The 21,154-nt window shown below is 55.2% G+C and overlaps 5 protein-coding genes across 5 annotated transcripts; 2 read left to right on the top strand and 3 right to left on the bottom strand.

The window, feature by feature from the left end:
• Positions 1–242: 242 nt before the first annotated feature.
• Positions 243–1,986, bottom strand: sdnE-5 (Cytochrome P450 monooxygenase sdnE; the record flags this gene model as incomplete). The annotated part of the gene is made up of 4 exons (XM_036640862.1): positions 243–414; positions 464–1,035; positions 1,087–1,622; positions 1,764–1,986. 4 exons carry the CDS (start codon positions 1,984–1,986, stop codon positions 243–245), a joined length of 1,503 nt encoding a protein of 500 aa, XP_036494482.1.
• A 7,346-nt stretch (positions 1,987–9,332) lies between these two features.
• Positions 9,333–10,288, top strand: CGCS363_v009012 (uncharacterized protein; the record flags this gene model as incomplete). Its single annotated transcript, XM_036640861.1, has 2 exons — positions 9,333–9,441; positions 9,510–10,288. 2 exons carry the CDS (start codon positions 9,333–9,335, stop codon positions 10,286–10,288), a joined length of 888 nt encoding a protein of 295 aa, XP_036494481.1.
• A 1,253-nt stretch (positions 10,289–11,541) lies between these two features.
• CGCS363_v009011 (uncharacterized protein) lies at positions 11,542–13,861 on the bottom strand (the record flags this gene model as incomplete). Its single annotated transcript, XM_036640860.1, has 2 exons — positions 11,542–13,681; positions 13,746–13,861. 2 exons carry the CDS (start codon positions 13,859–13,861, stop codon positions 11,542–11,544), a joined length of 2,256 nt encoding a protein of 751 aa, XP_036494483.1.
• A 2,968-nt stretch (positions 13,862–16,829) lies between these two features.
• On the top strand, positions 16,830–18,024 carry CGCS363_v009010 (putative serine/threonine-protein phosphatase; the record flags this gene model as incomplete). The annotated part of the gene is made up of 4 exons (XM_036640859.1): positions 16,830–16,845; positions 16,929–17,162; positions 17,245–17,499; positions 17,567–18,024. The coding sequence occupies 4 exons, from the start codon at positions 16,830–16,832 to the stop codon at positions 18,022–18,024; spliced, it is 963 nt and encodes a 320-aa protein (XP_036494609.1).
• Positions 18,025–18,869: 845 nt separating this feature from the next.
• On the bottom strand, positions 18,870–20,467 carry CGCS363_v009009 (Rho GDP-dissociation inhibitor; the record flags this gene model as incomplete). Its single annotated transcript, XM_036640858.1, has 4 exons — positions 18,870–19,000; positions 19,066–19,114; positions 19,176–19,822; positions 20,371–20,467. 4 exons carry the CDS (start codon positions 20,465–20,467, stop codon positions 18,870–18,872), a joined length of 924 nt encoding a protein of 307 aa, XP_036495166.1.
• Between the last annotated feature and the right edge of the window lie 687 nt (positions 20,468–21,154).

Raw genomic sequence — 21,154 nt, 5'->3', positions numbered from 1 at the left:
GAATTAGAGTATGGCGTAGGTTCTGACATCTCCTAAAGCAGTTGAAATTAATATTCACCCTGGCATGCTGAGATTTCGGTAGAAACAGTCGTCAATATTGGATGGGAAATATATCCTCTTTTCCTTCCGATTACCGCGAGACTACTTGCTCTTTGTGACAACTCATCGTCCTCGACTTGCTCTTGTACCACTGCTCGGATTCGTCGTTTTCAATGTTTTGATCAACTTGGTCTTGCGGGCGACTAAATGCTATATTCCCGTACTCTCACTCTGACACCTTTTGAGTCCAGTTTCGGATAAGGGGCGAGCCATGAGTGGGCCATTCGCACGTCTGATTCCTCTGTCTCGAACAGCTCAAAGTCGAACCGCGCAAAGACTTGGGCGATCGCAATGTGAAGTTCCGCCAGCGCCAAGCTAATAATTCAGTTAGATGTGATTAGTCTATACGAAGAGCTTTGCTTACTTGATGCCTAAACATTGTCGTGACCCTTTGCCAAATGCAACAAAGTACCGCTGGAGCTCCGGCTTCTCCATCCAGCGTTCCGGGATGAATGACGTCGGTTCGGGAAATAAGTCGGCGTTCATCAAGACGTCAACAGTAGTCATCGAGACCGGCGTATTTCTTGGGATGGTCCATTCACCATATTTCAGCTCCGTATCAGGGGCGAGTCGAGGATCCCGCGTCACAACGCCATGGGAGAGTCGGACTGATTCCAGTACACAGGCATTCAAGAAGGGCAACTTCTCGAGTTTCTGCCATCCACTGGGCCACCCAGCGGCAGCAAGCTCTGCCCGCATCCGTGCCGGAATGTCTGGCTTACACGCAAAGTGGAATGCGGCCACCGCGAGAGCCCAAGAAGTCGTGATAAGGCCTGCTGCAACCATCAGCTGTGCCTCGTCTCCAAGCCGAGTATCCGTCTTTTCTGAGTCTGGGAGGTCGCTGTGGATGACTTCGTAAAAGATGTTGGCATGATCTATCTTTGTTGCTGTGTCATTGCTCCCGGCACGGATCTCGGCGATTCGAGCTCTCATACTCTGCGGTATGCTGTCAGAGCCGGTTCCTCACGAAGCGATACCCGAACCCACCTGTCTCAAAGTGACTATGGGCATGATTTCCGGCTGTGTTGCTTTCACAAACCAGAGTGGGAGCGCATTCAATATCTTGAAAACAGAGGGAAATTGCTGCCCAAGGGCGCCGACGCTGTGAATAGTACGGAAAGCCTCGTAGAGCGTCTTCTCGAAGCCGGGCGAGTCGAGATGGTCATACGACTCACCAAAAGCGTACTGAGTGATGGTGTCTGTGGTCAATGCGACGAAAGCACGGTCAAGCTTGACGACCTCACCATCGGCAGACGCGGCCAGTTTGCGGCAAAGATCATCGACTTTCGTCTTGATGACGGATTCGAATTCGACGATTTTGCTTGCCGCGAAGAACGGGCTTAGCGCTTTGCGGCGAATCTTATGCAACTCGTGTGGAGATGTCGAGAAGCTGTCGGTTGAGAACCCGAACCGGCCAGCCATAAAGTCATACTTGTCACGACGACCGGCGCGAGTATAGAGAGTGTCGAAATACGACGGATCATCTATATGCAGTTCTGTGGGCGAGATACGAATGATTGGCCCTGATATACGTCAGGAGCTTTTCTACCTGCGGGATAGTACTGCTGATGAACTGTGGCACGATTGCATCGAAAAGGTGTGGCCAAACCAGCCAGCTTGTCATTCTCGCACCATCAACAGCGACCTTGCAGGTATGCACATACCATATCTCCGATGAAGGTCTTGAATATGAGTCGTAAACTTGCCGGGTTGGACGACATCATGGTAGAACTCGTACCACGTCGAGAGAGCTGCTATTTTGGGGCCCGGGAACTTTGCGAGCGGGGAGAGAAGCACGCGATAGATGGCAATGCACGCTGTGTAAGCGAGCAAAAGAACCACTGCGGTTCCAAAGTGTGAGGCTGATGTTATCAGTAGGGGCGCCATGGTGAGTGCGCCTCGCGCAATGCCGGTTCTCGGGTGTGTTTGAGAGAAAACACTCAGAAATGACGGCGGATGCGATGGGAACGCACCTGCTTCTGATCACCCTGTCTCCATCATCCTGGGCGCAGCGATGGTGCTGTCTCTGGCGCTAATTGAAGCTAGCTGCAACCGGATGCAACCTCACCTTCCCTGTCCGTGGCCCCGGGCCGGACCCGTTGAAGGGATTCCCGTCTTGCTAACGAATCACGGCACCTTTATTGGTCCAGAGGCTACACAGCTCCAGGCGAGGTCGCGAGGAGCGTCCAAATTCGGAGCATTCTCCGCCGACGAGTATTCTTGGCGTTGAGCATGGCACCGCTTTCCGAAATACTCCATTGTGTAAACGGGCTCCTTGCACTGCATCTCAGCAGCACACTACCGCAGGGCTGATTGTCTTATTGCCGGCTCAGGAAGACCTCGAATCGAATTGTTGTGTGGGACTACAGGGACTGCACGATAGGTGCTCTGTGAATAGGCTCCCCACGTATTGTAGTTGCTTTGCAGCACAGAGGAAGCTGGGTCGATGGGTCAGAGCCGTGGGCACAATATTGAATAAATAGTTGGAGACGCAAGCTATGTCCTGCTAGTGAAATACGTTAGCAGTGGTCGGTTTAATCTGTCCAGGGGTCCTTCATTGCAGCATCACGGTGCTATACACATCTGCTCGTCAAGGGATGCAAGGTAAGCCGTAAGTGGGTTACTTGCCTCTATTTTCCCTAGCATTTCAACCTCCGAACCCATCTCTTGATACCTTGTAGTTTGGAGATGAGCCGGAGGATCGATCGTATGACCTCACATGATGTTAAGATGCTCGCATGCCACTATCGTTTGCCTAGTATCGTCATCAATAGAGACAGTCGTTTAGTGGCTTTTCCACGAACTGAACTGCGTGGATTAGCGTCAAATGGGCTGTCAAAGACTCGAAGTAAGAGGCAATCAAGAGTGTGAAGCGGGAGCCACTTTGCGACGACCGAACAGTAAACGTTGATAGTGAAAATACGCTAGGAACACGATTGTTCATTGTACAATAACGTGTGAGAAAAGCAAGACAACATCCGCACCGCCAGATGGGATTCAGAGACCCCTGAAGACCTCGGGGCGGTAAAGATTGCGCCGACTGCGGTGCAACTGTATTCCAGTTACCAACGGGTACTGTACTCACGTCGATCCATCTTCAGGCCACATCATTTACAGGCCAGACCATCTACAGACGGATACCTGCGCTTGCAGAGTCGATTTCATATAAGCCCAACAGCCGCAGCCGCCTTGGAAACGGGCGCAACTGGCCCCCGGCTCTACCAGGTCGGTTTGCCGGTCCGGTTTTGGCGTCTAGTCAGTTGATGATCATCCCGAGGCACAACGGGATGAAACCGGAGGACCGCCTGGGGATCTAGAGTCGCTTCTCCGATCAGTGTGGGATAACAAGCGTTCGTTTCACTCAAGTGAACCTTGTTGCACGTTTGCGTGGAAGCCGCGGAAAAGAAGCATAGTCCTCCTGTTCTCGCTTTCGTGAGATTGACCACGACAATGCTCAAATGCTCTGACTTTGCAAATCGCGAGATGGGGGCTCCCGTAGGTGATCCAAGAAGAGTCGCAGATTGCAGGAAGGGGTGGTAGTTTTGCTTCTGGGGAGCAGGACTTGGCGCCCGCTCTCAACTTCAGAGTTAGACTTGACGCTCTCGTCAGGAGGCTGCTGGGTTTGACGTGTTCGTATTCGGTCGCTAGGCGCCAGCTGAAAAAGGCAACAGGAAACTACCCGACGAACTCCCGCAGACCCCTGAACCGTAATCGAATGGACAACAGTCAAGACGAAGGGGAAGAAACGCAAAACCACCGTTGCAAACACCGGCAACGAAATTACCATTCCTCATCTTCAAATTTTTGCAGTATCAGACCAAACGGCAGTCATGGATGAAAAGGAGTGAGTACAGATGGAGATAGTCGAGGTGACATGGACGGTTCAGAGGAAACCAATCCCAACGGCACGTCTGCGAGTAGGTCACAGTCTAGACCACATCAAGAACCGGAACCAGAAATAGCAGCGGCTGCCCAGGAACCACCCATCCAGTCATCGTCTCGGAAACCGCCGGATGGCAAGACTCCTACCGCAAGCAAGCTCATCCGAGGAATGGCCGATCAATGAACGTTGCACGAGCTTGCCCCTTACTCGAAAGGTCATCTGAACCGGTCTTCCTGGAATTCAAGTTGACAAATTGCTCCGCTATGGCGGCGAACGTCCAGCCCGCTTTGGTTTTGTCATGTCTGGGGACAGTTAAGCATAATCGGGCGGAGGAGTTGTGATCAACGATAATTCGCCCGGCCGATTCGGTCTGTCCGGAGAGGCATCAGGCTCGGTATTCCTCCGAAGGAAAACAGACAAATGACGCCTGTCAGGTTCAGTCTAAAGCCGAAAATGTGCAAAGTTGCTGTTTGTTTGGTCGGATTGCCGCCGGATGACAAGCGACAAAACCATATTTGAAGGTGAAGGATTATCGGCTGCAAGAAGCTGCGAGTGGACACCTTGAACTGAGCAACATGATTTGCGCAAGAGTCGATCAAATCATCAAACGGCTGGAGAGACCGGCAGGGATGTCATGTGTCCAACGCGCCAGTCCAATGGTTGGGAAACCGGCCATCTCGTCTTGAGGACGCGGGCATTCGTCGACAGGTTTCCACCACCGGGAGGCCGGTGGTTGTACGGGACGAAGGCCAGACGTGGCAGCGTTTGGGGCGAATAGGGTTGGAAGCAAAAAAGATGGGCGTCGACCGGGGACCACTGTGTAGGTTATTTGGCAGAAGTAAAGAATTGGAATTGTCTTGATCTTTCTGCACAGCCCTCCTAGTCAGGCCCCTTGGGCGCACGCGGGCTATCCCGGTGATTGGCCCAGGACCTTGGTGACAGACGTGGCAGGACGTAACGCCCTGCTCTGTGAACGAGGTGAGATGACTTTGAGTGTTGTAAAGACAAGGTGAGGGCCTTGGCGATTTCGTAGGGGACCACGATATCCCAGGTCGGTGCCATGATGGAGGGTGTGATGGGCAAGTCCGGGAGCTCCTTGGGGGGAACGGCAGGAAGTCGATCCGCGCAGAGACAGGAGAAACAGATTTGGATGAATCGGACGGATCGCGATAGATTTACAGTATGATATGCAAGCGGTCGGGGAAACGTTTCCACCGGTTTAAACGAGTTGCGAGATTCAGCTGGCGGTTGTATGAGCAAGTTGAGACCATGAACGGAGGGCGTGTGAGAGCTATGTCGCGGGTGTGAAAAAAGGAGCCGACGTCACGATGGATGAGTGGTCGAGACAGACATCCCGTCTCTGGAATTTTGGTTTTGGGTGGCAGACTTGCTGCCCAGGTGTACCAGGCTTGTCACAGAAGAGGCCCGAGAGTGCGCGTGTACTTCGCAAGACCTTGCCGGTGGCATGTCAGAGCGAACGGGAGCCACATGTCATGTCAGCCACCCGAGTGCAGGGCCTGAGCCTGAGAGACTTGCTGGCAGGCAACAAGTAACAGGTCAGGGTAAGGTAGCAGGCGGCAAGAAGCTGTGCTCGAAACGAAAGATGGAAGGTGGGATTTGATATTGTTGAGAGGAACTTGGGGAGGCATAAAGTGAAGAAACCACTAGACGCGGGAAGAGACGAAAGCGAGATTACCACAACGGGTAAGCTGGCCTTGGCTCGAATTGGATAATGGGTCAAGCATTTCGGGTCGATGGACGGGGCATAAAGTAGCCCGTGTCTGAAAGCGAGGAAAAGCAAGAGTGTAGTAACAGTGTAAAGCAAAGGTAATTTGGAAGAGTCTTGGACAAGGTGACGAGGCAGAGGATAAGGTTGCGGGATGACATTTTGGCAGCATTGTGCCTGCATTAGTCGGGAGGGAGGGAGGCGGGCGGGTAATACCAAGCAGTTAGTAGGTGGACTAAGGCAAGGTAAGGTAAGGCACAACGGCAGCATGTAAGGTAATGTCAGGTAAGGCGATGTATGGCAGCCACGATGTCGCTGCTTGGAAGTAAGTGGATGGGTGAGGTGAATTGGAAGAGAGGCGAAAGGGTGTGCTGCATCTCTATGGCTACACACATACTATCTCACTCTTCATGTTCTGTCTGGCAAGGCGAAAACGAGAGAGAAAAGGGCAAGCCATGCAGAGCAGTGCACACAAATAAGCATGCCATGCCATGCCTACCTTACCCAGACTGCCTTGACAACCTAGAGTGAGGTTCCCTGTCGAGGAGAAGAACGATGACGGCAATGGTTGGTGGTCGTGATGAGGTGGAGGTGAAGTGAAGGTGAATGGGTAAAGGTGGTGGGCTGCCTACCCGCTGCGTCGGAAACCCACACGACGAGCTGAGCTTAAAAGTGCCCTGCCCAAGCTTTGACGCTATTTTGGGTCCCGTTTCAACTTCTTGTCAGGGGTGTCTCGGTACGTACATGAAGTACCTACCTATGTACATGGTAAGGTACCCTGGCCCTCCTGGCTCCCCTTTTCTTCCCCTGGTGGCCTTGCTGACGATCCATGGATCTCTCTCTCTCTCTCTGCCTTCCCGGCTTCCATCTTCTAAATCTCCGAATCCACTTCATGTCGGGCAGTTTCTCAACAGCTTGTTCTAGCCTGAAGCTGCCTCGCCGCTGGGTCAGCTCGAGCACACTTTACTGCACTGGCAAGCGCTGCACAGGCTTCTGGTCACACGGCCGGTCCTCGGATCAGGGTCGCTTTCGCTGCGTTCCATTGACATCAGGTCGTCGTCTCTGGCGCTCCCGTTCCGTCTTTGCCCCTTCACCATCGTCAGAGGGGGAGGGTGACAGCCACAACGACCAAAGGTGACAATGACAACGGCCACACCCTTCGTACACGCCTCCCAAGCCCACTAGAAGCCTTCCATCGCGCGTCTACCGCCTTCTGTTTCCTGCCCCGAGCGCCCTTCTGCTCACCTCATTTGGGAGCCGGCGTTGGGCTCGATGAACTCTGAAATCTGAACTCTACCGACCTGTCGGCATGCCAGCAGATAACCTACTGTCGCTTGATATCGGTCACGATGGCACATATCGCCGCGACTAACGGCTGGAAAGCTCGTCATAAGGTTAAACCACACCTCCCCGCGCTATAGAACCCTTCACCGCGCCGAAGGGAACCCTCCCCGAGCCGAACCTCACATCGCACATCGTCGGCTGATCATGCTTCACCGCCGTGGAAGAAGGGGGAAACACTAGGAGATGATCTTCCAGAGGTTCAGCTTCATGTACGACGTTGAATCATGATCCACAGACTAAACATGGCCAAAACCGTTGGCGCCACCTCGCATGGCCTTGGGCAGCGCTTCGCCTCCCGCGACCGAGATGCTCCGTACCCCGTACGGAGAACGGCCGCGTTTCCTGACTCCAAAACGTGGACCAGCGTTTCCAGCCCCGGCGTAGATCCGATTCCCAACCTAGGCGTTGCGGGCTCACCGTCACACAGCTCCGACTACCAAGACTCTCGCCAGGAGAAATACGGGGGCCAAGAAAAGGCTTAGCCTCTTGCGATACGGCAATCTCAGTGCTGGTGTATCCCTAGACCCTGTGGGCATCACCATGGGAATACTCGTATGGTGCACTGCGGTACTGCATGGTATATGCCCCAGATCTGCTCACCATCCCAGTCGGATCGCCGAAACCGTAAACTTCTTGGCTGCCGTAAGAAGCCTGCATCATGTTCCCGACTGACGGTCCAATCGGATCTCGAATAGCCGCTTCTTCATCCCCAAGACGGTGGCTGACTACTCCAAACCCACGTTGCCCGTTCCTGACTACTGCAACTCTCTTTTGCCCACACTCACTCAAATCATCCACCTCCACCTCCATGTACACACACATACACATAGACACACACACTCACTCATAGCAACAGGCACAGGCACCAGGCACAGCACGGTCATTGAACGCCGCCAAGACTCCACTGAAACAGATTCACGAGCAAAGATTCGCCAAGCTTCATGCAGCTGTGAACCTAACCGCACATCCCTTCGACACACGACCACCACGTCGCTCTCGAGCTTGAACCCCGGCCGCACATCGCGACCGCTTCGCGACCGCTTCGCAACCGCCCACCGCCCTGTCTACCCTGCCGTGCTGCCCTGCCTGCCCTGCCCTGCCGCACATCACTCAAATCATTCCGACATACCTCACGTACCTTGCCTTACGTACTCTTGCATAGCAGCCATGTACTATGAGGCGCAGTAGCCCGGATCTAGTGGGCGGGTGGATTCGCGGGTGCTCCCTCGCCTCTCTTCTGTGGGCGCCTACTCCAGCGCTTTAGATGCGATTTGCTCAGAGCCGCATCTTGGCAGCTTCAACCTCGTTTTCCATCCCCCACGACGCATCATCGTCTTGGTATCCAGTTGACTCTTCTCCGACGTTGCCGGGGCCGCTGTCTCTGTCTCTTCCCCGTCTCGTCGTCTCATTGTGAGCCCGTCATCTTGCGCGGCAAGAGAACCCTCGACAAGCGATTTCAATTCCTCACACACAGAGGTTCAACCAAACCCATCTCAGCTCTGCTTCTACACGCCCCCGTCTGTCCCTCGTTTTCTCTCATCCACGCCCCTGTGCCCCATGCCTGTGCCACTAGATTTGACGCGATACCGAGCTTTGCTTGAGGTTGACTTTGACTGACGGCCATCTTGTTCCTCCCTCCCCATCCACCCTTCCCCAAGGTCCTAGCCACACGGGGCACACTGACCCTGACAATTGTTTGCAAGGTGCAAGGTAGCATCGGGGACGCAAGGTAGGCCGACTAGGGGGTGTGTGCGGGCGGGCTGCTGCGGCGGCGGCGGCGTTAGGAGGTTGGTTTGGTTTCTCTTCTCAGTCTCTCTCTCTCTCGCACACACAGCAGAGAGTGAGTGTGTGTGTGTGTGAGTGGGAGAGGCGAACGCGGTTCAGCTGAGAACAGACCATGGGCATCAACGAGCTGCTACTCGCCTGCTCTGCCCTTGCTACCAAACAGCATGGAACGATCTGATTCCGAACCTCCCAAATCCATCCCATCTCATCCCACACCTAGGAATTTGTCAAATCTCGTCCCCCTGGCCATGAGGAAATATGGAATGCCAAGGGCCACCATCCAGATCTCTTCTATATAACTCTCCCGTCCACACCATCGAATCTAACCTCTCTGTCTTCTCTCATCACGCAGCATTAAGAAAGCAAGCCTTCTCTTCTCATCTTCCCTTCTCTTCACAACTTAGCCCCGGTGGCTTTTTATTAACGCATTCTCTAATTCTCTAAAACTCCTCCGACTCCTAAGTTTCCTCCAGCTCGCCACTCTCACTCATCAAAATGCGCTCCCAATCGCTTGTCGTCGCCGCTCTGGCCGCCTCCGTCTCGGCCCACGGCCTCGTTGTGTCCATGGATGGCGCCAACGGTGTCACCATGCCCGGTCTGTCCGGTAAGTCTTTTCTTCGACTGCTTCATCGGCTTTCTTTGGGATTATCGACACTAACACAACCATCAAAGTCGCCGACGGCACTCCCCGTGACTGCTCTTCCAACGGCTGCGGCTCCCAGGCCGATACCGCCATCATCCGCGACCGCGAGATCTCCTCCGGCGAGGTCGGCCCTCTTGGTCGCACTCAGGGTAACGGCCCCATCTCCGCCGAGGTCATGATCAACAACTTCATGGGTGGCGCCGCCGCCCCCAAGAACAACGGTGCCGCCTCCGGAACCGGTGTCGAGGACAACATCCCCAACAACGCCGCCAAGCGCGCCGAGCTGCACGTCCGCCAGGGTCTCGCCGGCCTCTTCGGTGGTGGTGGCAAGAACAAGGGCAACAAGCAGAACGGTCCCCCCGAGGCTCGCGTCGCCGCTACCGCCGGTATGGGTGCTGCCCAGGGCATGCCCACTTGCGCTGATGACGGTACCATCACCATGACCTTCCGCCAGATCAACCAGGACGGCGCCGGCCCCCTGACCGCCGATGTCGACGGTACCTCCGGAGGTACCCAGGAGTCTGCTTTCCAGAGCGCTCAGGTCACCCAGGACGTTCCGGGACTCGGCATCCAGGGTCTGTCCCTCGCCACCAACACCGACTTCCCCGTCAAGGTCCAGATGCCCGCTGGCATGACCTGCGACGGCAAGGTCGGCATGGCCTCTGGCGTCTGCGTTGCCCGTGTCCGCAACGGCGCTGCCGCCGGCCCCTTCGGTGGCTCTGTTGCCTTCACCCAGACCGCCGCCGGCCGCAAGCGCGCCATCGCCTACCGCATCAAGAAGCGCATGGAGCTCAACAACCGCGCATAAGCGAGAAATCTTCACTTCTTTATTTTGTGTGGGTTTTTGAGAGATCCTCGCGTTTTGGTGTCAAGCCTGGGAGTTTGGGGGATTTTAATCCAGCACGCAGGGAGTCAGGGACTCCCACGGAGCTGCGATGGAATTCCAGACTTGGGTATAGAGCTTTGGAAACGGCCATTCTTTATTTTGTATCCTACATACTTTTCTTATTAGGTCGTCACTTTTCCATAAGCAATTGACGCCAGTCGGAGTTTGAAACTACATTTTGTGCCTGATATCGTGTGACTAAATTGAAGCAGCACACTTCTTGATATTTGATAATGACCGTTAGGAACAGACTTTTGGTGTGATGGAAAAATTAATTACATTATTTTCCTACCCATCATGAACACGAAAACGTGAGAACAAGACCATTAGGGGCACAGTCGAACGATGAGATTTCCACAATTTACAATCGGAAACTGAGACTGGCCACTGTGAGTCTGGGTGTTTTTACCAGCAACAACGACTGGCGACCTGACGGCTACCAACCGCCGTCAACTTCCCCACGCCCCTATCGGACGGAAACGGATCCATCGCTTAAGCTTGTTTTTGATGGGAGAGACATGGCCCAGGCTGCCATCCAGCCTCGGCCACGCTGATAGAAATCCGCGCGTGGTTGAAGTGTGGCCACTTATCCGAGGTTCGCCTGCTCTGCCTCGTCCGAAGTGAAGAGAGCGAGCCATTGCTCAGGCCTTATCCCTTCTTCTCGGCCACACCAGCAACATGACACCGGACTTGTGTCAGGCGAGGCGAAACTAAACACGCCTAGCGAATCACAGAGGAGGAAACATTTCAAATCATGAATCGCAAATTTGATTTTGAACTGGCCATTCGCATGCCATCTTCGGACAATGCGAAGAGGCTTAATGCGAGGCGTCGTCGTCGTCAACTTCATCCAACAAAGTCTCTCTACACTCACGACGACGACGACGTACTCTTCCTAATCCGAGGTGCTTTTCCTTCGGCCGCCGAGAGGAGGCCATCCCAACGCCGGGCTTGATGATACACCGTTGTATTAACAAATATTAAGGCAGAATCCCCGCGTTCAATGTAGCTTGTGAATAATTGTAAGAAATTGGTGCAGGTACTGCCACCCTGTCACCGCCCACGGTACTGTTACTTTGGCATGATTTGCAAACCATGCCCATGACTATGATGATGAATAGAAGGTGGTTATAGAGAATATCACCATCGCCGGCTATTTACCTGGTCAGCTGATGCTACGTAAAGTAGATTTTGAACTTGATGTACCTGTATGCAGAGTCGACTTTGGGGACTTTCTTGCGAATCTTGAACGCACCACCATCACCTTGTTTGCCTTCCTTTCCGCCCTTGGTCTTTGTCGAGATTCCCAAGAGTTCGGCCTCAAGGTCATCCAAGTCTGAATCTTCGCCGCCAGGAGAGGCGCCCGAAGCCATGGATTGTCTGGATGCCGGGCGCGAGTCGGCGTGACTGCTATGAGATCCCCGGCGCCACGAATGGTGAGACCCTTGCCTGCTGGGTGGACGGCTGTCAGGTGTCCCAGGAAATGTTGGAGTCGTCGGCCTCCGGTCGTGGAAGCCGTTGGAGGACTCTTGTCGCCCACGCACTTGGCGAGAGCTGTAGTATCCCGAATCATGGCGGGCAACGTACCCTTCTCTTTCGCGCACGGCAGACCCGGCCTCTCTGCTGTCTGCAGAATTGAGATGGGTATCGCTGGATTCATGCTCCGTACGCTCTGGTCTTTGGCTTCGATACCGGTCGATCGTTCTGCTGTCTTCCCGTCCTCGTCGGTTGTGAGGCGACGCATTCTCGTATGCCCCCTGTCCTTCGCCCTTCTGCCTTTTGTAGCGGCTCTGCTGCGAGTCACTGTCATGTGTACCTCCTCCACGGGACTGTTTGTACGGGGAGTCATCCCAGGCACGCTTGCGGTCGTTCGGATGTCGATGGTCTCGATTTTCCGGGGTCGGCGGCTTTGGCGGCAGGGACGGAAATCCTGGAAGGCGGGACGATTTGAACGTGCTGATACGTTCTCTGACTTCGGGTTTCTTGAGCTTCCCGGCGTCAGGCGCTGGCTTCCAAAACACCGGGTCATGCCTGAGGGTGGCGAAGTACTCGGTCTCTCGAATCGGCCGCGAAAACTCTTCCAGATTGTTCTCCTTCACAAAGTCGGAAAGGACACAAGGCGCATTCCAGGCCGGAGGGAGCATGATGTTATCATGATACTCATACGGCCCGGGGAGAGGTTTGGCGATGGGGTCTGGCTGGTGTGTTTTGTTTGGTTCTTTGAATATCATTTCCTCTTCCCACTTCCAGTCGTCTTCCTCGTCGACGCCATGCTCTGACACCGTGGGTGCATGCCGGCTTTCTGGCGTATCGCTGGCAGTGATTGCGGGTTTAGCATGGTCAGCCTTCGGTGTTGGGGTTGGCTCGGCCACTTCAGAGTTATTATTGTTGTTGCCTTCCCTGGTGGCGTCTTTGGCGCCATGCTTTGGCTGAGACTGCGATGGGTCCCTTTTGGATTGGTTGTTATGCTTATTGCGACGACCGCGATCTTGTCGGCGGTCCTGGCGGTTGTTTTTGCCATGGCGATTCTGGTTGTTTCGATCCCGTGGCGGGTGGTTTCTTTGAGGCGTGGGGGGAATGGGTGGCAGCCCGTGTGGTAAGGGAGGACCCCTAGGAGGGACAGGCAGAGGCGGCGATGGTCCGTATCCACGATCAGGAGGCGCGTAGGACTGGGCGTATGGCGGAGGAGGGGGAGGTGGCTGAGATCTGTAAGGCGGTTGAGGAGGAGGAGGCCCATAGTTGGAGGAAGAGTAGCTTCCACCCGGCGGAGGGTACTGGCCGCCCGGAGGCGGAGGGGGACTGCTCTGATATCCAGGAGGTGCGTAAGGGGGGTATGCCGAGCCAGGAGGATAACTAGGCGGCTGATAAGACGGAGGAGGAGGAGGAGGAGGCCGAGGCGGCCCTGGAGGTCCCGGGAGAGGATGGACCCCATACTGCCCAGAAGCTCCATACTGGAATGGCGCAGGAGGTCCTGGAGGGCCGGGAGGGCCAGGCGGTGGTGGATAGGAAGCAGATGGCGGTGGAGGTGGAGGGGGCGGCGATGCATACTGAGAGTAGCTGGGATAGCTGCTCGGGGGTGGGGGAGGTGCATAGCCACCCGGGGGAGGTGGATAAGACGGGTATGGCTGCGGGGGACCGGGATACGGAGGAGCCGTAGCATGGGGTTGGCTGGGCGGGGGTGCGTAGCGAGTGACGATCGGATTGCCGCCGGGTGGAGCATACTTTGTGACCACCGGACCCGATCTTCGGCCGCCGTGCTGGGCATCGCTGCCTCGGCCGTGGTCATGGCCGGTCGAGGGCTTGCGGGTCAATCCCCTGTTTTTGAGTCAGTCTTTGCCCAAGCAGTTACGGCGCAATATGGACCGATTGATGAACGTACGCTGGCTTGGCTCTGACGGGTTCGGGACACGCGACGGCCCAATGTCCAACGCCGCCACAGTTAATGCAGCTGGGCTCTTTCGTAGCTGGTCCCATACCTGGCGCGAAGTCTGCCATTGCTGATGAAGCCTCGTCGGATGGAGGTCGAATGGCGTGCCGGCGAGGGCCACTGAGGCCTTAGTTGATGATGAAGGATGATTTATGATCGAAAATCTCTGTAGAACACAACGCAGAATTCGACTCCAGACACAGAAACTGAGTCACGACTCTGCTGTGCCTCCAAAAACAAAGACAGTCGCACCCAAGACACAACAATGCGCCCAACTGAGGTGCCGACTGAGAACGCGTCAGCAGATGCTTCAGCACGATTGGCGTCTGTTCCAGAAATCGAGTGAGTCTAGCGCTTGGAACGGTGAGAATGAAGTCAGCAATAACTTCTGGAGGGGGTAAGCCAACCTCGATCGATGCCGCGATAGGTAACGCAGACCAGCTAGGATCAGAGGGTCGAGAGCATATGGTTGAAGTCTGTGAGGTTGTGCGTATGAGAGGCTGTTTCCAAAAGGTATGTCTCGTAGGGCTTAGCACCAAGTTGATATACGTCAAAAGGGATGGATGAGGCCATTCAGAGGTGTCGTCGAGGGAATGCGCTGGTGCTGACTGCGACGGCGCATCGCCTCATGGCAGACGGTCCCTCCTCAATGGTCTGTGGTGACGAGCAGACGGGGCAGACTCAGTCCAGCGATGACCTCACTCATGCAGTCGCGAGAGCCAGACGAGTGGTAGAGAGCGGCGATATCACATACGCGATGGCATGGCGATGCGATACAAGGATGAGGGCACAGGAGAAGCGCGACGAAGTTGACCAAAGTTCAAGGTTGCGCGCCCAGGCTCAGGCGCAAAGTGGGGCTGGGTACCTATCCGCTGAGGCACAGCGCCGCACCACCCACCACCGCCCAGCGGCAACAGCTTCCGAGGCGGAGGGAAGGCTGCGCTGAGCGGGCTGGGCTGAAAGGAGGGAACCGGAAATACATCGGCCCGGTCATGCTTCCTTTTTCCATCGCTCAAGGCAGCCAGTCCAGTCAGATAGGTGCCTTTGTCGCACGCAGCGCTCAATCTGATTCAGCAAGATGGGCGGGCGGCGGGAAGATACAGGAGTGACACGGCCAGGGAGGAAGGATATGGCCTTGTCTTCCCACGGTTGCCGTCAGCCTCATCCCCGGGGTGGTATGACAGGCACAGAACCATTCAGGTGACAGGCTGCTGGCGAAGGTATGTCTCTATCATGCATATGTAGCCAGCCATCAACGCGACAGGGCTTGTCTTGCTAGTAGCAGTAGCAGACTCTGTGAGAGAGATCTCGGGTAATGGCCAGGCACAGAGTAAGGCATGACACCTGGCGCATTGGATGAAGGGGCAGAACACGGTGCCTGGAGAGCAGTTTGGGAGCAGGACGGCACTATGAAAACTAGAAAGATGGAAAGCGAGACTATTTGGATGCCGCGTCGCGTTCAAGCGCAGGCATGTCAGGCTAGGCCGCGGCTGCGATGACAGCTTCCTCGATCTCATGAGCAGGATGATGAAACAGATGTAGATATTTCTAGACCAGTCTGGACCCTGAAAAAGAAACGCATGCTCAGCGTCGCGCGACAGTTCGCGGCTGTAGCAGGGGCAGAAGACACGAAGACGATCCGGGAGGCTGAAGCTGGGAGCAAAGACAAAGGAAACGCAATAGTGAGCAGTGTTTTCCAATCCACGGCAGATATGAGAATCTGCAGATGCCAGGTGCTGTGATTTCCCTTGGAGCCAAGATCGTTGGCAGCCGTACGCAACGCGATGCTTTGCGGCAGATATGGATAAGGTGGTGCTCGGGACGAGGGGAAAAGCAAGGAAAGGTGACCGCAAATCCGCATCCGCCCTCAGCAGACACAGACGCAGACGTAGCAGATGCGGGCGAAAACGCTTGTCGGGACCAGCTGATCAAACCGGGGCATTTTTCGCTCTGCTGTTGGCGACGACAATGGCAATAAGAACACGGGCGCGAATCCAGGCGACAGAGGTTGAGAAGGGTAGAGAGTGTGCGAGAGAGAGAAGGAGAATGAGCGCGGGCGGCTGCGTTGAGGGAGAGGAAGGTGGAGGGGAGGATGGACGCTTCTTTATAATTATGCCCCGGGCCAATCCTGCGTTCCAGCATCTGATTGCACCAAATGGATGGAAGGACTGTGTGGACGGTCTGGTCTGCTGCCTGAGTCTGGCAGGTGACTGAGGTGACGTTTGAAGCCAGGCTTCCCTGGCCAAGGAATTCCTCAGCGTCTTCTGCCAGGGGCTTGCAGCGGACATGGCCCCTAATAATGCCGGGTGTACGTAAGCGATACTCAGGTCAACTCAGGTACGGGCTGTTCCCCTTCGTCTGGATTCGCATTTCTCAGCCAGGTCCGAGCTCCCAAGCTGCCTGCCCTCTGCTGCCAATTTGAGATGGTGGATTGAATTGCATGGTTGCCCGTCTTTCACAGCATGACGTCCTTGCTTCTGCAGCCGCTGCTGTCGCCCGTCTAAAGACCAACGAAAAAAAAAAAAGTCAGGGACACCGACCAGTCACGACAACCTCTTTTTCTCCCGCGGCCATCCTCCTCGTAGACGCGCCCTCCCTTTCGTCGCTCCTTTCTCCTCGCGTGGACTACTGACGAGACCACCGTCCAAGGTTTGACGAGACGGACGACAGGCATCGTGGGCAACCCATCCCCCGCGTCTACGTATATACCCCCCGCCGCCGTCCACCTCGAACCGCCCACAACGCAACCACCCCTCGTCGACGCCGCCGCCGCCGCGCACCTCTGTCCATGTAAAGACTCGTCCTTCTCGATCATGTTCACACAACCTCGAAGCTTCTCACCACACATTGCCCGCGCCTGGAGTAGAAGTGGTCACCGCCGACCCGCTTCGTGAGCGGCCTTCGCTGCTGCACCCGTACCGCTACCGCACCCGCACCCAACACTTGCTCGCTTGGTAGCGACATCTTTTCAATATCCTTTCCTCCCCTAGCGAGGCCGACGCCCTTGCAATACCTTTCGCATAACATACCATCGCGATGCCCGGTCTTCCAGGTAAGACTCCGACCACCATGCTGCGTCATGCATGCCCGATCACGAGGAACCACCCGCGGCTGACTATCGTCGCGTCACAATAGCTTCCGTCGACCTCGACGAGTGTATCTCGCGCTTATACAAGAGGGAGCTCCTCGCCGAGTCCGTCATTGAGGCCATATGCGCCAAGACCAAGGAGCTGCTAATGCGCGAGAGCAACGTCGTTCACGTCCGCGCCCCCGTTACCGTCGTCGGCGATATCCACGGTCAGTTCTACGACCTGATTGAGATATTCAAGATTGGCGGATGGTGCCCAGACACCAACTATCTGTTCCTAGGTGAGTCTTGTGTTATGACTTGGAAGAAAATCGGCAGAAGTATTGGTCAAGAATACGACTGACAGTCCTTGCCCCCCTTCAGGAGACTACGTCGACCGTGGCATGTTCAGCGTCGAGACCATTTCTTTGCTTGTGTGCTTGAAACTTCGATACCCCAATCGCGTTCATTTGATCCGAGGCAACCATGAATCTCGCGGCGTAACCCAATCATACGGCTTCTACACCGAGTGCTCCAGGAAATACGGCAATGCCAATGTATGGCACTATTTCACCGACATGTTTGACTTCCTGACTCTGAGTGTGGTCATCAACGACAAGATCTTTTGCGTCCATGGCGGTATGTGTCCCCATAACTCGACCGCCTACTCCAAAGCTTCAGCATGCTGACTTATTGTTGCGTACAGGCCTATCCCCGTCCATCCACTCGATCGACCAAATCGTCATCATCGACCGCTTCCGCGAGATTCCACACGAAGGCCCCATGGCTGACCTTGTATGGTCCGATCCAGACCCCGAGCGAGACGAGTTTTCCCTCAGCCCCCGCGGGGCAGGCTACACCTTTGGCGCGCAAGTAGTCAAGAAGTTCCTGGCGGTAAACAACATGGATCACATCCTCAGAGCCCACCAGCTGTGTCAGGAGGGCTTCCAGGTCCTGTACGATGACCGCCTGAGCACGGTCTGGAGCGCGCCCAACTACTGCTACAGGTGTGGCAATATGGCTAGTGTACTGGAGGTTAGCGACACGGGCGAGAGGTTCTTCAACGTCTTTGCGGCGGCTCCAGAGAACGACCAGCACAAGGACATGCAGCCTGGCGGAGAGAAGCAGGCAGATGGAAACTCGCTGCCCGACTACTTCCTGTAGTAGTACCACAGGCCTCCAAGGTGGAAGACGGCAACAACACGATTGGATTGTCTGTGCCACAGGAAGATCACCCCCACGAACCAACCAACTTGGTGGTAGCTGCCTTGGGAGCACACGTAAACTTCCAATGAACCATGACGATATAGCATAACGGCTCTGTGACAAAGACTCACTCGACCCCACGTCAGAAAGACATATACATACAGCTGGTCAGTCGCTAGACCTGTCTCTTTTACGAGTCAAAAGGGACTAGACACATAGAAGAAGAAGAGGGACACAATGATATGATGACGATCCAATGGATTTGTATTCCGCTCGGAAACAAAATAGGATCCCAAGCTGATGAGACTGGAGCTATCTGCCATCTACCGACCAATCTTTTGTGTGATTCGTGACTTCATGTGTGCCAGACCTGTATAAGGTGGAAGCAAAAATTTAGCAACAACTTTCCCATCCGGCCATCCCCCCTTGGAAGGTTGCATGTGTGTTGTTTTTCTCTCCTAGTGAAAGGACATCGGCGTTGTGTGTGTTTCTTTGTTTTTTTTTTTTTCTTTTGAATTTGTAACTTGAGTGAGTGATGGGGAGGGAGGGCCTCCGTCCTCCCAGGTCCCCCAGGTTGGAACAGATGGCAGGTCCTGGGGAGTAGTCGCCTGCGCAGACGGATGGATCATCCAGCTCGCTGAACACGGTCTCTAAAATCATCGTCGCTTCTTCGAACTCGACACGGCATTCTCAAGACCGTCGCGGGGCCGTGGCCATGGCTGGGCGAGACAAGACTTGCTGCCCCTTTCATCGACGTTCGAGTAGGAGAGTGACAATGAGCGAATCAGGATGCCTCATCCCGTCTACCAGTCCTTGGCGATGTCGAAAGACCACTCGAAAGTCAAATGGGTCTTCTTGTCGTCGTCAACGAAGCTGGAGATGGCGTTGTAGTGGCCACGGGCGAGCATGCCGGAGGGGGCGTCCTCCTCTTGGACTATGGATTGTCAGCCAACTGGGTTCAAAAACAAAAGTGAGCCAGTCGTTAAGGGGGAAACCTACAGCGCTTGGTGTAGGTGGTCTGCTTGTCAGTGTTGGGAGCATAGCTACCCTGCGAGGGGGGTCAGTCGTCATCAATCAGAGCCGCTCGTGGACGAGGAGGGAAAACGTACCAGCATCTCAGAGTCCTTGCTGACCTTGATTCCCTTGCGCTTGACGACCTGGACGTACTGGAGACCGCTGAGAATCTCGTGCTGGACCTTGAAGGTGGCAACCATGGTGAACTTGGCACCCTCCTTGATCTTGAAGGGCTTGTCCTTCAGGCTGGCTTCGGAGCCGGGGGCGGACAGGTCGATGGTGACGGGGTCGCGGCCGGGGGACTCCATGGTCAGGGAGAGGATGATGCAGACACGGGGATCGCTGGGGTCAGAGAGGTCCTTGCCGCCGCCGAGGCCGAGGGACTCCTTGTAGCGCTGGAGAGACTCATCGTTCTGGTCTGTTGTCGCGTTAGTCGGGGTGATTTCTCCATCTTCTTGGTCAAAATCTCCAAGCTCGTATGTATCAACATTGACTCCATGAGCTGCTAGAACTGCGTTGGGTGAGGTGTAGAAGTCCCGGATGAGGGCTGGGTCTTGCCGTTGCTGCTGCGGCTGGGATTTGGGGGAGTTGGGAGGATTGGGGGGCACAGGTCGTGAGAGGGCTCTGGCTCGGTGAAGTTGGCTTTCCAAGGAAGCAAGCTCTGATATACCACCACCAGCTGCAGCAAGGGCTGGAGACTGGGCGCGAGACTCAGATGGGGTGTTGAGGGGCGCCGGAGGCACTTCAATGGAGTTGCGATGCTGCAAGGCGTTATGGCGGTTTTGGCGCCGCATAACCTGGCGTATACCCTCGTACAGCCTCTCCATATCGCGTTGATATTGCTTGTGTCTTTGTGTTTTTTGTTTTTTGCAGTACAGCAACTACCCAAAAACAAAGGTGAAGGAGGCGACTGGTGATGAGAGGCAGGTTTGATGGGAGTGATGTGATGGTGAAGGATGTGTGATGAGGTGCTGGTAGTAGCTGGACAGGCAGGAGGAGCTCCTGTCCTGGGTGGTCTTTCCCAGCTTGGAGCTCATGATGGTGTTTAGCACGTATTCAGTGCTGAATAGCATGAGCACTTGCTGTCACCGAGGTGAGTGAGGAGCTCTGGGAGCTCTCTTCTGGCACACACCCATCTCTAACAAAGGTGCAGAGGTGAGGTGAGGGGCACACACAAAGGACCCATCCCCAGCTGTGTCGTCCACTCAGAGCATGATGTGGCAAAGGTGAAGGCAGACAATGGAGATAAAGACACAACACAAATCATACTGAAAGAGAATCAGGACTCACCCATCTTCTGGTACTCAGCGAGACTCTGCTTGGGCTGGGAGAGCTTGTAGCCCTGAGTCTCCTCAGGCATGGTGTCCTCTTGCTCGTGGGAAGCCATCTTGATGGTGGGGTATCGGTGAGAGCTTTGGGTGAGAGAGTTGAATGTATTGGGTATTGGCGGTGCTGGAAGAGGCGCTGGATATCGAACAACGGCAGCAGCAGCAGCAGAGAGAGGCGGTGCGTAAGCTGAGATGAGAGATCTGTGACGATGTTCACTCTGGAGGAGAAGTTTAGGTTCAGGGTCGGTTGATGAGTTAAGGTAAGGCAGGCAAGGCACGGCAAGGCAAGGCAAGGCAAGGTAGGAGCTTTGCTGGAGGTTGGAGGCTGGAACCCGGAGGCAGGTACTCGGGGGTCAGGCGTGGCACGCTACGGCAAGCAGGTCACCGCTTCCTTCCATTCGATGCGTCCAGTCGACCAGACCACCTCAGCGACCAGCTAGACCTGGACGCTTCCTCATCCTCCTCCAATGCTTTGCTGAGGTTGCCCCTCACGGCTCCCGGCCCAGGCCCAGCAGTGACCTGAAGGACTGGCCGCGGACAGGCCAACCGGCGGGCTGTGGGCGCTGGATGTGGGGCTCAGTGCTGTGGATTGTGGAGCCAGGACCGCCTACACTAGACGAATCGAGCTCTGCCATTGGCCGAAAACGATGGTGGGGTTCGGCTTGCATTGATTGGCCGACATCTGGAACAGCATGGAACTTCACACACGAAACCAGGCACTTTTCCCACCTACCTACAGAGTACCG

Source organism: Colletotrichum siamense, assembly GCF_013390195.1.
Source record: "Colletotrichum siamense strain Cg363 chromosome Unknown KSG_Cg363_contig05, whole genome shotgun sequence".
In the NCBI taxonomy this organism is placed as follows: domain Eukaryota; kingdom Fungi; phylum Ascomycota; class Sordariomycetes; order Glomerellales; family Glomerellaceae; genus Colletotrichum; species Colletotrichum siamense.
The sequence above is the reverse complement of the archived record's forward strand: the minus strand, read 5'-3'. Positions and strand labels throughout refer to the sequence as shown.